Source organism: Trachemys scripta, chromosome 2 (genome assembly GCF_013100865.1).
Source record: "Trachemys scripta elegans isolate TJP31775 chromosome 2, CAS_Tse_1.0, whole genome shotgun sequence".
NCBI lineage: Eukaryota > Metazoa > Chordata > Testudines > Emydidae > Trachemys > Trachemys scripta.
Window position 1 is genome coordinate 104,129 of NC_048299.1, and position 17,820 is coordinate 121,948.

Sequence of the window (17,820 nt, forward strand, 5' to 3'; positions counted from 1 at the left end):
ACAGGAAGTTTGAACCACATGCAGTGAAGTAGGGAAGAGCCAGTGGAGAGATCGAAAGAGGGAGTCGTCTGGTCAGAATGACAGGCTGGGAAGGTTATTTCAGTAGCAGCATTTGTATTGATGAGCAGTCATAGGTGCCGTCTTTCCTAGTTCCTGGCGGGGGCTTGACCCCCGCTCGGCCCCAGGCTCCATGCCCACTCCAACCCTTTCCCAAGGCCCCACCCCACCTCTTTCTACCCCCGTTCCGCCCCTCCCCCACCTCTTCCTGCCCCTGCTCCTCCCCCTCCCCCCAGCACCTCCTGCATGCCATGGAACAGCTGATTGCAGAAGGCGCTGGGGGGGAGTGGAAGGAGCCGATCACTGGGGCTGCTGGCGGGCAGGAGGTGCTGGGGGGGGGAAGGGAGAGGTGCTGACCCACGGGGCTGCCATTGGGTGCTGAGCACCCACTATATCGTCGCCTATGAAAGCAGGTATTGTGGGTATTGGGGAGGCCAGAGAGGAGGAGGTTGCAGTCAGAGATGATCGGGGAGGACGAGGTTTAGCTGTCGGGCTGGAGAGGAAAGGTTGGATCTTACAGACATTGTAGAGGCAGGAGCAGCAGGATTTGTACCTGGTCTGGGGGTGAGATCCGGAGGAGCTGTCTGAGGAGAGGTGAAACGTAGGACTGGGCACTGAGAGAACGTAGCGAGCCAGAGCCACAGAGCGAGAGATGAACCCAAGGAAGCAGGTTACAGGGGGACAATACATAGAACACGCGGGTTTCACTCACTGGCTCTGATTTCCTGTCCCCCGGCACTTTGTGAAGTGAATTACACCAGTGCACACTGGGGGGTGAAGCACTTTCATTCCACTGGCCAGTGCTTTACATCCCCTTTGCGTTGGGGTGAGTGACACGGTGCAGGGCAATGGGGCTCAGGCCCACAGCGCTTGGATTGGACGTGGTAACAGAGCAGAAGTCAGTGAGGGGAACTGAGGAGGAGAGAATGCGCCTGGAGAGGAAGCAGAGGGAGGTGACTTTAGCAGCAGCATTGGTGACAGACTGGAGGGGAAGGAGGTGAAAGCAGAGAAGCTGCAGATTTTGATACAGTCGTAGATATTGATACAGCCCCTTGGATAAAACCCCCACCCCAGAGAGCCCCTGGACCCCCTCTCCAAGAGCCCAGCACAGAGAGGTGTCAGGGGTGTTCTGGGGTGCGCCAGGGGTTGGAGGAGACATGACAGGGGCGTTCTTACATCTCTGCAATGGCCCAGAGGAACCACTGAAGCAGGGCACAAGTGAAGGCAGCCCTGAGCAGGGCCAGCTCCAGGCACCAGCCGAGGAAGCAGGTGCCCGGGGCGGCACATGCTAACAGGCGGCATTCTGGCTATTCTGGGGGCGGCAGTTCGTCGGCTGGCTTTTTTTTTTGCTTGGGGCGGCAAAGAAGCTGTGACAAAGTGGGACCGTTCTTAACGTTTCCTCTGAATACTGTGTGGATGCCTCAGTTTCTGGCTGACACTCTGTCTCCTGGCAACTAATGACCGGGGCCCTTCCCCCTGCAAGGGGATGCTAAAGGTGTGGGAGAACAAAGAGGTCAGGTGACCTCCTGGCCTGGGAAAGGAACTCAGCAGAGGAGGAGGGGCTGGAGGGGGTTTCAGTTTGGAGCTGGCTGGGGACGGGGAGTGAGGGCAGACGTGGGTGTCTGGCTCGCTGGGCCCCAGAATGGACCTGGCTGAGGGGTCTCGTTCGCTGGACCGACAAGCTCTGTTTTAGATCGAGTTCCTGTCATCTAATAAACCTCTGTGTTACTGGCTGGCTGAGAGTCACGTCTGACTGCGAAGTGGGGGGGCAGAACCCTCTGGCTTCCCCAGGACCCTGCCGGGGCGGACTCGCTGTGGGAAGCGCACGGAGGGGCATATGCTGAATGCTCCCAGGAGAGACCCAGGAGGTGAAGCTGTGTGAGCTTCTTGCCCTGAGGACAGTCTGCTCCAAGGGAGAGGAGGCTCCCCAGAGTCCTGACTGGCTTTGTGGGGAGCAGCTCCAGAGCATCGCCCGGGGACTCCGTGACGGAAGGTAAAGCCGGCCTTGGCCCCGAGAGTATGAGCCACCCCCCTGCACCAGCCGCAGTGTGTTAGAGCAACAGGTCAACTATTTGCTTATAAGCCCAGCTGTCATATCAGGAGCAACGGCTGTCTCTGCAAAACACCCGCTGCAGCCCTCTGTGCAGCAAGATTATGCGATAAGACAAGGTGGCCAAACCACCAGCCTAGGTGAGACAGACAGGCACTGCTATTTCAGTCTAACATATGCCTCAGAGTGGAGTGCAGGGGGGAGAGAAGGGGGGTGCTAAGGAAAGAAGTGATAAGTTCAAGTAAAATGTTAAACCGCATCCTGTTATGTATCCATTCCCTTGCCCCTCTCTCAATCTGCATACAAGGCCTTTTGAAATGTTCCTTCCGCATATACGTATAAGGTATACATGCTAAGTTGTTTGTTGCTAGGTATAAAAAGGCTGCTCTGTACTTGTAAGGGGCTCTCTCTCTGGCATTAGCCGAGGGGAGCACCCACTCAGCTGACTGGTCAATAAAAACTCAAAGCCATCTTCTAGACTCCCGTGCCTCCTTGGGGTAATTGGGCAGCTCCAGGGGGAAACGAGCCCATTTGGCTAACAAGTGCCAGTGCTGGGATGAGTCTGGCCTCGGGCTGTAGCTGACAGGGTGGCAGAGAGAGGGTTAATTTGTATTGATGTTATACAGGGAACAGTGACAAGACACAGCAGAGTCTGGATGTGAAGCACTCTGATACCCCGGTGACATGTTCTGGGGATCCCCAGAGTAGTCAGGGGGTCTGTCATCACCTGCCCTGTGACCGTAGGGGCCTTAATGCTGTGCGGCTCTGGCTTGGAGCCCTGGCACCAGTAGCCACCCACAGGCATAAAGGTCTGATCCTGACTTCCAGCAGCCTTGTTATCCCTGCAGAGTGACCCCACCGGCCCTTCCAGTCCCAAGCATCCCCAAATCCGCCTACCCCGAGTTCTTCACTACCAGACCTGGGGACTTTTCCCCTCTGGTTCCTCACCCCAAAGTCCTGAAACCAGCCCCCAGTTCTCAGTCACTTTGGGACACACCCCACACCGTTTGCACACTAGAGACCCAGCATTTGTCTCTCCCGGGGTTGTACAATGCGAGGTGCTGGGTCAGTCTTGTCTGGCTGGGGAGGCAGCTCTTCCCCACCTGGCTGGCCACACCCTGCTGGGAGGGGGAGGTGAAGTTTTAGGAACCAGCTCTCTGCAAACACGATATATAAATCCCTAACCGCGGTCTGGATCCATCTCACACAGTGACCAGTAAGTTGAGAACATCACAAGCTTTCAGAAAAGACCTCGCTCAGCATTACTATACACAATAGCATTGTACGCAATCAGTTGATTCCATTGCTTATTCTTTGGGGTTCAGACCCCCCTGTTCTGCCCTTGGGGTGTCTGGACCCTGTGACACATGGTACAGGGGGCAGCAGATGAACCTAGATGTTAGTGGGGCAGTAGCTCCACAATAGTTATGGTTGAAACTCTCTCACTGTTTAACAACTGACTTTTCTAAGTGCTCTAAAATCGCACACCCTGTTCCCACACCCCACTGTGTGGTTAACTGTTTGGAACGGCTCAGGCTATGTTCTCTCTCCGGTGTTGTACCTGTATGTTGCTCTGAAAACAAATACCTGTAGAACTCACTCCAAATAGGTTTCCTGTCAGAATTTGCTGACCGGGCACCTTTCCTCCCCACACCTCAAACACTGGCACACACAGAAACTGAAATCTGCTTCCAGCTGGTAGAAGCCCTAGTCTGATGTAGAAGAACCACATAAACCCAGAGCTATGCTGAGAAATCCCCAGCAGCCTGAGAGACAGCACAGAAGTCAGAGCGAGCTGCAGGCTCGGAGGGAAGACCAGAGAACCATTCTCCCAGCGGAGCTGGCACTGGGCACACTGGTCTGTGTGCGTGGGCTGTAGATAGCACAGGCAGGGGAAGGCTGTGCCTCCCCAAACAGCCCTGCATGGCCAGGCCCACGCTCCGCCCCGAGGCCCCCTCCTGCTTGCCCCTAGTTGGCCCCAGCCCAGGCAGGCTGCTCCTCTTCCGGGAAGCCGGCTGGGGCTAGGGCGGGTGGGACTTGGGGTGGCTCGTGCTGCCCAGCGCTGGGGGAACCCCTGTGACATTCTGTACCTTGTGGGGACACCCTACACCCCATGTTCATCCTTATAAAATGATTGTGTGGTATCCAGTGCAAGGTTTGTCATGTTGGGTGTCTTCAAAAGGCTCATGATGCACTGAGCATTGTTGTTATAGTAATTATTACAGTAATGTTATAGTAATATTATAGGTTATAATTTCATGACAAGATAACTGGCTCTGTGGATGAGGGGAAAGCAGTGGATGTGTTATTCCTTGACTTTAGCAAAGCTTTTGATACGGTCTCCCACAGTATTCTTGCCAGCAAGTTAAAGAAGTATGGGCTGGATGAATGGACTGTAAGGTGGATCGAAAGCTGGCTAGATCGTCGGGCTCAACAGGTAGTGATCAATGGCTCCATGTCTAGTTGGCAGCTGGTTTCATGTGGAGTGCCCCAGGGGTCGGTCCTGGGGCCGGTTTTGTTCAATATCTTCATTAATGATCTGGAGGATGGCGTGGACTGCACCCTCAGCAAGTTTGCAGATGACACTAAACTGGGAGGAGTGGTAGATACGCTGGAGGGTAGGGATAGGATACAGAGGGACCTAGACAAATTAGAGGATTGGGCCAAAAGAAATCTGATGAGTTCAACAAGTGCAGAGTCCTGCACTTAGGACGGAAGAATCCCATGCACTGCTACAGACTAGGGACTGAATGGCTAGGTAGCAGTTCTGCAGAAAAGGACCTAGGGGTTAGAGTGGACGAGAAGCTGGATATNGAGGAGGAGCCAAGGGGGGCGTGGCCAGAGGAGGAGCCGGGGGGGCGGACGCGGAGCGGCTGGAGGAGGAGCCAAGGGGGGCGTGGCCAGAGGAGGAGCCGGGGGGGCACCTTTTTTATGGTTGCTCCCCCTGCACTCAGAAGCTGGCTATGCCACTGGCAGAGAGTCCCTGTCTTTCCCCTGCAGCAACTGCTGCCGCAGGGTCCTAGTGCCCCCCATCTCCACTGCCAGGGCAGACTGACTCTGAGCCTGCCCTTCCCCCTCCGACCCTTCCCTTTTCCAATGGGACCCTCCAGCAGCACAGGGGCCCCCCCACCCGCAGTCACCGCTCCTGCCCCATGCTGGGCAGCCCCATCCCTCACCCCCGGTGAAGCTAGAGTCAGGGGCGGGCAACAGCAGGGGAGGAGGCGCACGCAGCGCCCCCCGGCACTAGGGTGACCAGATGTCCCGATTTTATAGGGACAGTTCCAATTTTTGGAGCTTCTTACATAGGCACCTATTACGCCCCCAACCCCCGTCCCAATTTTTCACACTTGCTGTCTGGTCACCCTACCCAGCACCCACCACGGGGGAGGCGAGGGAGATTCCTGGACCTGAGAGGGGCCCTAGGAGCACATGCAGTGACAGTGGTGGGAGTGAGTGTGCTGCTGGGGGGGTGGGAAAGGGGGGCTCCTCCCTCAGAACTTGCTGCTGCCAGCAGGGAAAGGCCTTGGGGGAGTCCTCCTCTCTGGCCTCTGTCCCGGAGCAGCCTGCCTGCACCCCAAACTCATCCCCAGCCCTGCCCCACCCCAGAGTCCACACCCCAGTCAGAGCTTTCACCCTCCCCACTGCACCCTCAACCCTCTGCCCGAGCCCTGAGCCCCTCCAGCACCCCAAACACCTTATCCCCAGTTCCAGCCAGAACCCTCACCCCCCTACACCCCAACCCTCTGCCCCAGTCCTGAGCCCCTCCAGCACCCCAAACACCTTATACCCAGTTCCAGCCAGAACCCTCACCCCTACTCCCCAACCCTCTGCCCCAGCCCTGAGCCCCTCCCACACCCCAAACCTCCCACTCCCAGCCCCAGCCAGATCCCTCACCCCCACACTCCTACTCTTGCCCTGAGCCCCTCCCACACTCCAAACCCCTCATCTGCAGCCACAACCCACAGCCCTCACCCCTGCACCCCATCCCTCTGCACCTCTCCCATCCCCAAACTCCCTCCCAGAGCCTGCACCCCAATCCCCTGCCCCAGCCTAGGGCCTGCACCCCAGACCTCCTCCCTCACCCAAACTCCCTCCCAGAGCCTTGGGCGGGTGGAGGGGCAGAGTATGGGCGGGGGCGGGTTCTGGGCACCACCAAAATTTCTACAAACCTGCCACCCCTGATCCTGCCCTGCAGACCCGAACTCCCAGCATTCTCAGGACACACGTTGATCCCTAGTGGCCACTGCTGATATCCAGCACCTCCCGCCTCCCTTACCCTGTGAGTCCCTCTCGGGATTGGAACTGGACTGGAACCAAAGACCATCTTGGAAGCAACATTACCAGCCCAACCAGTCAAAAATCATGAGTTAGACCCCCCAAAATCACAGGCTCTACCGCCGTCCCTTTATTCATTCTTCGGCGGCAATTCGGCGGCAGGCCCTTCCCTCTGAGAGGGACTGAGGGACCCGCTGCCAAATTGCCGGCCCTGGGGGAGGGCACAATTTTATATTCTTGCCTCGGGTGCAAAAATACCTAGTTACGGCTCTGTTCACTCACTGGCTCTGATTTCCTGTCGCCCGGCACTTTGTGAAGTGAATTACACCAGTGCACACTGCCGGGTGAAGCACTTTCATTCCACTGGCCAGTGCTTTACATCCCCTTTGCGTTGGGGTGAGTGACACGGTGCAGGGCAATGGGGCTCAAGCCCACAGCGCTTGGATTGGACGTGGTAACAGAGCAGAAGTCAGTGAGGGGAACTGAGGAGGAGAGAATGCGCCTGGAGAGGAAGCAGAGGGAGGTGACTTTAGCAGCAGCATTGGTGACAGACTGGAGGTGAATCAGGGACGCTGCAGATTTTGATACAGTAGTTGGGAGATGGACAAAGGACCAGGTTCAAAGGTGCCGTATAATGTACAGTCACTCGGATAAAACCCCCACCCCAGAGAGCCCCTGGGCCCCCTCTCCAAGACCCCAGCACAGGGGGGCATCAGGGGTGTTCTGCGGAGCGCCAGGGGTTGGAGGAGACATGACAGGGGCGTTCTTACATCTCTGCAATTGCCCAGAGGAACCACTGAAGCAGGGCACAAGTTAAGGCAGCCCTGAGGGTATGAGCTACCCCCTTGCACCAGCCCCTGGCACTGGGCACACTGGTCTGTGTGCGTGGGCTGTAGATAGCACAGGCAGGGGAAGGCTGTGCCTCCCCAAACTGTCCTGCATGGCCAGGCCCACGCTCTGCCCCGACTTGGGGTGGCTCGTGCTGCCCGGTGTTGGGAGAACCCCCCGTTGGGGCTGTGTGGCCCAGGGCTACAGAGGAGGGGAGGACCATGTGCTGCCCGCCTGTGCTCCGGGGTTGGGGGGCCGCACAGGGCCCTAGGTGGAAGGGGTGGGCCGGGGGCAGCCTCCCTGAGCCTGTGGTTCACCCACCGCCCATGTCTGTGTGTGTCTCTGAAGTCTGGCTATGGTGTTTGATCAAAGAATTCATGGTATTGACAATTGTCATTGGAAGTTTAACTCGCTGTGATTTCCGCACTCTCTATTGAAGCAGGATAGTTCTCTCTCACCATTCAGTTTGGAGACAATGATAGTTTGAGAACAATGGATTTCTCGAGGTCTTTGTTTCTTGAGGAAAGTAACCTCCTTCTCCAGGCTGGGATTTCAAGTAGGAATGCAGGAATAGGCCCAAGTTTCTCCAAGGATTTTGTCCAGGAAGGACGTGGTTAAAGAGGATTCCCAAGTGTTAGACGCAGGCTAAGGTGATTCACTTTGATAGAAGTGAGCACGTCCCATGTCGTCAGAACTCAAGGCAGTTTCTTCATGGCAGCAGAATTGATTTTTGGTACCCTGGTTGCTATGGTTACTGCTTTGCTTTGACTGTGTAGATCCAATCTTTACATGTGTATTGTTTCCCATTGAAGTGCAGAGGGAGAGGTGGGTCCTACCCAAAATGGGTCAGGTGCGAATGTTGTCACCTTTCTGTTGGATACTTGCACATTTTGAGGGAGCAACCGGGCTGGTGATGCATCTTTCTGAAGACAGGTCAGAAGGAGGGGAACTATTTGTATGTGTCCAGGAGAGGGCGATGTAGACTCATGAAAGCCCGTCTTTAAGCCTTTTCTTAACTTCCTGACTTGTAAACAGAATCTATTTAAAGTCTCCTTAGGTCTGGTGTTCCGATAATTCTCACAAAGTTCGACATGGTTATAACCGTCTTTTCACATTCTGTGCTATGTTGGTTCAGCTCTCTCAAAGTTTTTCTTTAATTCTGTAGTTTGACATTTATTCTTCATCATTTTAATAATTTTTCTTTCAAAGGGGAATTTATCTATTGCAGCTTCACATACAGGAATTTTATTCCCAACATTTTGATTCTCTACTTAATCATTTTCCATAATTCTTAATTAAGTTCAACATTCTACTCCAAATAATCTCACATCTTCTTAGCTACTGTATGTTTTGTTCTGGATAACTCTACCTTTACTAGAGAAGTACGAGCAAGTGGGGATTGCTACAAGGACTGTAATGTTGGTAAGGAGCTGGCTAAAGTGGAGACAACAGGTTGCGCTGAAAGGGGAACTCTTTGGCTGGAGGCAGGTTACTAGTGGAGATCCTCAAAGATTTTATTTAGTACTTTCATTAATGATCTTGGCCCAAAAAGCAGGAGTTTGCTAATGAAATTTCCAGATGACACACAGTTGGAAAGACAAGGCGGATGTCCAATAAAACATATTATTTCATCCACCTCATCTCTTATATCCTCGGACCAACACGGCTACAACAACACTGCATACAAAGTTGGAAGGCATTGTGGATTCAGAGGAGGACAGGAATATCACACAGAATCAGATAACCTGGAGGACTGGAGTGATAGAAATGGAATAAGCAACAAAAAGTCCTGTGGCCCTTATAGACTAACAGACGTATTGGAGCATAAGCTTTCGTGGGTGAATACCCACTTCGTCAGACGCATGTTTGAAATGGAATAATATTTACAAAGTGCACGGCAATGCATTTAAGGTTATTACCAAGAATTTCTGCTATAAGCAGAGGGTCCATCAGCTGGAAATGACAAAGAACTAATGCAGCCAGGTCTTTCTCTTTATCACAGCAGGACTATGTGCCACCAATGTGATGACTCTATGAAAAAGGCAAATGTAATCCTAGACGTATTGAGTGAGGCATTTCCTGTAGAGATAGGGGAGTATTAATGCAAGGTACTGGTAAGACCTCATCTAGAATACAGTACTATGTGCAATTCTCGTCAGAGATGTTCAAGGAAGGTGAACTCACACTGGGACGGGTGCAGAGAAGGCTGCTGGATCGTGGCGGGAACGAAGGGCCTCTCTTACAAGGAGACTGGAAGAGCTTGGCTTGTGTAGTCTAGTAAAACAAAGGCTGGGAGGGGTTGGGACTGGTCTCTATAAAACACCAGCAGGGTGAGCACCAGAGTGCCGGGATTCTGACCAGGGCAGTCAGGAGCAAGGGTCAGATCAGGGTCAAACCAGAGGCAGAGAGGAGCGGAGGAGTTTGTAGTCAGGTTCCAGGATGGGGCTGATACCGAGGGTCAGAGTCCAAGTCAGGCTTGAGGGTTTGGGTCAGGAGGTGACGTCCTTGTCAAGCCAAGGTCAAAGCCAGGCATTGAAGAGTAGGAACGGTCATGGCAGCTACGGGAGAGCCTCACAGCTGCCTGGACACTTCCTGGCGCACCGCTTGGGTTTATATAGGGCAGGGAGCCAATCAAGAGCCAGGAGGCTTCTGCCTGACAGACCCATGGAGGCGGGACGTCCAATGGTCTGCGATCACAAAGGGTCGGGGTAGTCGAGTGCAAGTTGGTTGTAGCTGCATGGAGATGTTGGCTGCGTTGCAGGCCTGCGTTTGAGACCCCCAGGTCTTACAGAGGGAGGGTGAAGAGCTATTTAAGCCAAATGATGATGTTGGTACAAGAACAAATGGCCATGAACTGGCCATGAGTAAATTCAGGTTGGAAAGTGGGTTTTTCTAACCCTCAGTGGAGTGAGGTTGAGGCTGTGGAACAGACGTCCAATAGGAACAGTGGGGGCAGACGGACTAGTTTTAAGAAGGAGCTTGGTAAGTTTATGAACGGGACGATATGACGGGGCTGCCTACGATATCAGAGGACTGGACTCAACCCAGGAGGTTCCTTCCAGTCCTATGTTCTATTATCCCCCAAACAAACCACAGCTTAATACCAACTAATTATACTTTTCTTAATACTCATATATAAGGCTATGATTTAGTCATGGATATTTTTAGTAAAGGTCACAGACAGGTCAAGGGCAATAAAAAAAAGTCACGACCAGTGACCTGTCTGTGACTTTTACTAAAAATACCCCTCCCTAAATCTTAGGTGCTGGGGGAGGAGGGGTGCTCCAGCGGAGGCTGCTACTGGGGGGGGGGGGTGCCCCGGCGGTCCCTGCTGCTTTTTGGGGGGGGGGGGGGTTTTCCCGGTGCTGCTGCTGCCCCGGGTGGGGGGCGGCCCGGGGCCCTGCCACTGCTGCTCCCGGACCGCTGCTCCGTGGCAGCGCCCGGGATCAGTTGCCTGGGGCCGCCGGAGCAGTGGCCGGTGTGGCTGGCCCTGGGGGCATACAGGTGCTGGGGCAGCCCTGGGGCAGAAGTCCCGGAGGTCCTGGAAAGTCACAGAATCCGTTACTTCCATGACCTCCATGAAAGACTCGCAGACTTACTCATGTATAAGCTAACAATCACATTTTCATCCTGCTAACTATAAATCAGTGACAATTCCTAATACTAGACAAATTTCCTAAATCATTTGAAATCTCTCAGCTACAATTGTGGAGTACGACATTGGGGATACAAATTGTATGGCGGGCCATGAATGCTCACAAAATTGGAGTTGGGGTGCGGGAGGGGATGTCTCTTCTCCGACTCCTACATGTGGAGCGGCCCCGACCCTCGGAGTGGGGCCATGCGGCTGCTTCCAGGAGCTGTGTGGTGCGGCCCCCGACCCGACGCCCCAGCTGGAGCGGCCCCCAACCCGGCACCCCGGCTGGAGCGCCAGAGTGGGGCAAGCCCCAGTCCCCGCTCCCCAGTGGGAGCTCGCAGGCCGGCTTAAAACGGCTCGGCCCGCAGGCCGTAGTTTGCCCACCCCTGCTTTAGAGGCATGCTGTGGCTTGTGTTAAGGAAGAGCTGTTGCCTGTGTCTTCTTAACCATTGGGCAGCAGGTATTTGTGGCTTCCTGGGCTGCAGCTTAGCACCTATCAGGACATCCAGCTTGCTGGCATGTCACAGCATTCGTTCAACACGTCTGGGATCTCACGCGAGCTGCAAAATACAACAGGAGTTTTGCTTTGTGGCTCACATCTCTCTAAATTGCATCAAATTATAACTATTTCCCATTCTTGCTAAAAGGAACAATTCCTTTGAAACAGAGCCGTAACTAGAGAGTTTTGCACCCGAGGCAAGGGAGAGGGGCCGCACGTCCGGCTCTTCGGCGGAAATTCGGCGGTGGGTCCCTCAGTCCCTCTCGGAGGGAAGGGCTTGCCGCCGAATTACCGCTGAAGGAGAGACTTTGAGGCAAGTGCCTCACTCGCCTCGCCCTAGTTACGGCACTGCTTTGAAACATAACATTTAGAATTCATAATCTGAGGCGAGAAAAGGGAGAGGTAAATCTGTGAGTGACTTTCTTCCTCTCCTGTCCCCTGTGGAGACTAGAAGATACGTCNGGAGGACGGGAGGTGTAGAACTGATGAATGAAATTGTTTTTAATTGTTCACTTTATTAATGTAACTTCATAAGTAAAGTTTTATGAATGAAACAACATTCATTCATAAAACCAGTTACCCCAATAACTGGCTAATTGACAATTAAGATGCTTGTTAAGAGTCACAGCATTCAACCAGTTGCCCTTGTAAGTTTCACTGTCAATCCAATTCCTGCTTAAATCACGGTTTCAGTATTGTAACTTCTGTTCACTGTTTGCCATATTGTAATTCAAACTCCATTTTACAACGCTTACTCCATTTTGTAAAAGCTTGCTGCAACCTTCATTGTTGCAAACCCTGCTGCAATCTTATTAGTTTAGTTTAGATGTGTGAATGAGGTAAGTATGGATGATGGAATCAACCTCCAGCACCAGCCTGTCCTGATAAAATTAGAGTTCAAACACCAACGGCGGAAGATGCAGACAACAGCCCTAACAAAGTGAGAAGAGTCCACCCTAAAAAGAAAAGAACAAAGGTACAATAGATGGAAGATCAAAGCCAGGACCAAGGCTGAAAGTCATGTCTGCAATTGACGGGTGATCGATCACACCGAACCCAGAGGCAGCGTGACACAGCAAGACCTATGGACTCTGGATTCAAACTAAAGCCTACAAAAAGGATGGGCGAGATGGAAAACTTCGGAGGGTAACATTCTGCTGCCAACATGGGAGGGCATCGGTGTGCCCAACAGAGACCCAGTCCTTCCTTGTGCCCGGCTTTCCTGGCCAGTTACCGCCACGAGCTACGAACCCAAGCTGCAAACTCAAGCCACGGACTCAAGCTACGTTCAGGACTGGTAACTATACAGCAGCTGCAGAACATCTGGGGTGTGTGTGTGTGTGGATAGGTATTATTAGGTCTTAGGTCTTAGTCATAAATCAAATTGTGGTATCATAATAAATGTGGCATCTTTGTCTTGCCCCCTGAAACGATCCTGTGTAGTTTTGTCTGCAAAACAGAGGGGGATCAGGGCTGGGGCAGGAGTGCAGGAGGGGCTGAGGGCTCTGGTTGAGGGTGGATGAGGAGTTTGGGGCTCTGGGCTGGGATCGAGGGGTTCAGAGGGCGGGAGGGGGATCAGAGCTGGGGCAGGAGTGCAGGAAGAGGTGCAGGTTCCGGCTGGGGGTGCGGGCTCTGGGGTGGAGCTGGGGATGAGAGGTTTGGGGTGCAGGAGGGTGCTCTGGGCTGGGATCGAGGGGTTTGGACAACGGGAGGGGGATCAGGGCTGGGATAGGGGGTTGGGGCTTGGGGAGAGGCTCAGGGGTGCAGGCTCCGAGCGGCGCTTACCTCAGCAGCTCCTGGAAGCAGTTGAGTGTCCATCCTCCGGCTCCTACACATGGAGCGGCCCTCGACCCTCGGAGCGGGGCCATGAGGCTGCTTTCGTGAGCCATGTGGTGCAGCCCCCGACCCTGCTCCCTGGCTCAAGCGGCCCCCGACCCAGAACCCTGGCCAGAGCGGGGCAAGCCCCAGACCCCGCTCCCCAGTGGGAGCTTGCGGACTGGCTTAAAATGGCTCAGCCCGCGGGCCGTAGTTTGCCCACCCCTGCTTCAGAGGCATGCTCTGGCTTGTGCTAAGTAAGAGCTCTTGCCTGTGTCTTCTTAACCATTGGGCAGAAGGTATTTACGGCTTCCTGGGCTGCAGCTTAGCACCTATCAGGACATCCAGCTTGCTGGCATGTCACAGCATTCGTTCAACACGTCTGGGATCGCACATGAGAGCTGCAAAATGCAACAGGAGTTTTGCTTTGCGGCTCACATCTCTCTAAATTGCGTCAAATTATAACTATTTCCCATTCTTGCTAAAAGGAACAATTCCTTTGAAACAGAGCCGTAACTAGGGATTTTTGCACCCGAGGCAAGGGAGAGGGGCCGCACGTCCGGCTCTTCGGCGGAAATTCGGCAGCGGGTCCCTCAATCCCTCTCAGAGGGAAGGGCTTGCCGCCGAATTGCCGCTGAAGGAGAGACTTCGAGGCAAGTGCCTCACTCACCTCGCCCTAGTTACGGCACTGCTTTGAAACATAACATTTAGAATTCATAATCTGAGGTGAGAAAAGGGAGAGGTAAATCTATGAGTGACTTTCTTCCTCTCCTGTCCCCTGTGGAGACTAGAAGATACGTCTTTCTTTTACAACCAGGGCAATGTTCAGAAAGAACTTTGAAGACTGAAGCCAGTGACTCGATTCTAAATCTGCTCCCCAGAAACGGAAGTGTAACCCAGTTATTTCTTGCAGGTCAGACAGAGGGGAGAGCGTCTGGGTGTGGAACAATGGCCGGGTCAGCTGACACCATTGAGATGCCGGCTCTGGGCCGCCCGTTCCAGCTGGGGATGCTGTACGACTGCCGCAAAGACTTGCTCATCCCAGGTAACTGTCACCCCGGGGGGAGCCTGGGGCCCAACTTAGTGTTTCTGGAAAAAGAAGCATTTGGCACCTGTTTATTTGAGGAACATTTGGGTTTGGGATTTGAATTGGGGAAAAAATAAAGGGCTCCTAGTGCAGCCCGGGTACTGCCGACCCTCCTTACAGCCCTGGCTGCACTAGGAGAAACGAGAAAATCCCCATCCGCTCCCCTGCCACTGCAGTATCTCTGCAACACTCCCCCCCCCTGCACCGCAGTCGGCCTAGGAAAGGGGGACAGTGCCCCTGAGCTGGCTCATCCCCCCATTTCCACATGGGAGGGGTGAGGTCCCAGTGAGAAGGGACCTCTCTACACACAGATCTTCAGGGCATGATGGGACCCATTAGAAGGACAAACTTCAGCTATTCACACCCATCACTGTGTCCTATATTAAGTGTCCCCACCCCGGAAAAGGCCTGGGCATCGCTGTGGACAGCTCAGTGAAAACACCCGCTCTGTGTCCAGTCGCCGCCCAAGCAGTAAACGGTGCCAGGGTGCCCGAGGAACGGGATGGAAAATGCCACCAGAGCTATTCCACTGGCGTTATAGAGGTAACCCTTCCGCCAGGGGACATGGACAGCAACCAGGGCCGGATTCAATATCCAGGGGTTCCCTTTCAACAGTACAACACAGAACCAGCTCAAGCTCCCACCCAATAACCCGGGACAATTACACACACCCTGGGGTGAATCGAAGAGGCTGTCCTTCCCCACTCCCATGCAGAGTCTGAGTGCAAAAATAAACTTTGACTGAAAGGAGGGAAGTCACCGGACATTAATTTGGGAAAACGCTGCAGGCAGGATTCATAAACATAAAANAAACCAGGAGCAAACCCCCCACCCCCCACGCCAGAGTGCGTTGGGCAGGGTCTTTGCCTCAGGTTCTTGAGTTCTACAACCAAAAGTTCCTTTAACGTGCCTGTCCCTTCTCCCTCCACCACACCCCACTCACAGGGGTCGTCCTTGGTCAGTGAGGACCCAGACTTCAGAGGTGCATCTGGGTGAGAATGACTAGAGGCCTGGGGAGAATTTCACAGGAAGAGAGATCGACAAAACAAAAGATTTCATATGGAGAGAAGAATAAGGGGAAATGCTCCAGGGATACAGACGAATGAATGGGCTAGAGAAGGTAAATACGCAGGACCTATTTACTCTCTCTCATAGTACAAGAACAAGGGGACACTATGAAATTAAAATACAACTCATTTAAGCAACAAAAGGACATACATTTTCATAGAATATAGAATATCAGGGTTGGAAGGGACCTCAGGAGGTATCTAGTCCAACCCCCTGCTCAAAGCAGGACCAATTCCCAACTAAATCATCCCAGCCAGGGCTTTGTCAAGCCAGGCCTTAAAAACCTCTAAGGAAGGAGATTCCACCACCTCCCTGGGTAACCCATTCCAGTGCTCTACCACCCTCCTAGTGAAAAAGTTTTTCCTAATATCCAACCTAAACCTCCCCCACTGCAACTTGAGACCATTACTCTTTGTTCTGTCATCTGCCACCACTGAGAACAGTCTAGATCCATCCTCTTTGGAACCCCCCTTCAGGTAGTTGAAGGCAGCTATCAAATCCCCCCTCACTCTTCTCTTCTGCAGACTAAACAACCCCAGTTCCCTCAGCCTCTCCTCATAAGTCATGTGTTCCAGCCCCGTAATCATTTTTGTTGCCCTCCGCTGGACTCCTTCCAATTTTTCCACATCCTTCTTGTAGTGTGGGGTCCAAAACTGGACACAGTACTCCAGATGAGGCCTCACCAATGCCGAATAGAGGGGAATGATCACGCCCCTCGATCTGCTGGCAATGCTCCTACTTATACAGCCCAAAATGCCATTAGCCTTCTTGGCAACAAGAGCACACTGTTGACTCATATCCAGCTTCTCGTCCACTGTAACCCCCAGGTCCTTTTCTGCAGAACTGCTGCCTAGCCATTCGGTCCCTAGTCTGTAGCAGTGCATGGGATTCTTCCGTCCTAAGTGCAGGACTCTGCACTTGTCCTTGTTGAACCTCATCAGGTTTCTTTTGGCCCAATCCTCTAATTTGTCTAGGTCCCTCTGTATCCTATCCCTACCCTCTAGCGTATCTACCTCTCCCCCAGCTTAGTGTCATCTGCAAACTTGCTGAGACTGCAGTCCATGCCATCCTCCAGATCATTAATGAAGATCTTGAACAAAACCAGCCCCAGGACCGACCCTTGGCACACTCCGCTTGAAACCGGCTGCCAACTACATATGGAGCCGTTGATCACTACCTGTTGAGCCCGATGATCTAGCCAGCTTTCTATCCACCTTACAGTCCATTCATCCAGCCCATACTTCTTTAACTTGGCGGCAAGAATACTGTGGGAGACCGTATCAAAAGCTTTGCTAAAGTCAAGGAATTACACCTCCACTGCTTTCCCCTCATCCACAGAGCCAGTTATCTCATCATAGAAGGCAATTAGGTTAGTCAGGCTGGACTTGCCCTTGGTGAATCCGGCTGACTGTCCTGATCACTTTCCTCTCCTCTAAGTGCTTCAGAATTGATTCCTTGAGGATCTGCTCCATGATTTTTCCAGGGACTGAGGTGCGGCTGACTGGCCTGTAGTTCCCCGGATCCTCCTTCTTCCCTTTTTTAAAGATGGGCACTACATTAGCCGTTTTCCAGTCATCCGGGACCTCCCCCGATCGCCATGAGTTGTCAAAGATGATGGCCAATGGCTCTGCAATCTCATCCGCCAACTCCTTTAGCACCCTCGGATCCGCGCATCCGGCCCCATGGACTTGTGCTAATCCAGTTTTTCTAAATAGTCCCGAACCACTTCTTTCTCCACAGCGGGCTGCTCACCTTCTCCCCATACTGTGCTGCCCAGTGCAGCAGTCTGGGAGCTGACCTTGTTTGTGAAGACAGAGGCAAAAAAATCATTGAGTACATTAGCTTTTTCCTCATCCTCTGTCACTAGGTTGCCTCCCTCATTCAGTAAGGGGCCCACACTTTCCTTGACTTTCTTCTTGTTGCTAACATACCTGAAGAAACCCTTCTTGTTACTCTTAACATCTCTTGCTAGCTGCAACTCCAAGTGTGATTTGGCCTTCCTGATTTCACTCCTGCATGCCTGAACAATATTTTTATACTCCTCCCTGGTCATTTGTCCAATCTTCCACTTCTTGTAAGCTTCTTTTTTGCGTTTAAGATCAGCAAGGATTTCACTGTTTAGCCAAGCTGGTCGCCTGCCATATTTACTATTCTTTCTACACATCGGGATGGTTTGTTCCTGCAACCGCAATAAGGATTCTTTAAAATACAGCCAGCTCTCCTCGACTCCTTTCCCCCTCATGTTATTCTCCCAGGGGATCCTGCCCATCAGTTCCCTGAGGGAGTCAAAGTCTGCTTTTCTGAAGTCCAGGGTCCGTATTCTGCTGCTCTCCTTTCTTCTTTGTGTCAGGATCCTGAACTCGGCCATCTCATCTCGTTGATTGTCCCGCTTGCTCAGACTGAGACAGGAGTCCTCCCCTCTTGCGCTCTCCTGCATGTGTTTCTTCCCGGTATCCCATTTCCCCACTTACCTCAGGGCTTTGGTCTCCTTCCCCCGGTGAACC

General features: G+C 53.1%; 1 protein-coding gene across 1 annotated transcript in view; it reads left to right on the top strand.

Annotated features, from left to right (window-relative positions):
• The window catches only part of LOC117873922 (stonustoxin subunit alpha-like), a 46,432-nt gene that overhangs the window by 18,880 nt on the left and 9,732 nt on the right, over positions 1-17,820 (top strand). The window contains exon 3 of the mRNA XM_034763824.1: positions 14,075-14,206. Within this exon, the coding sequence (XP_034619715.1) occupies positions 14,075-14,206 (132 nt within the window). The remainder of the gene's footprint in view (positions 1-14,074; positions 14,207-17,820) is intronic.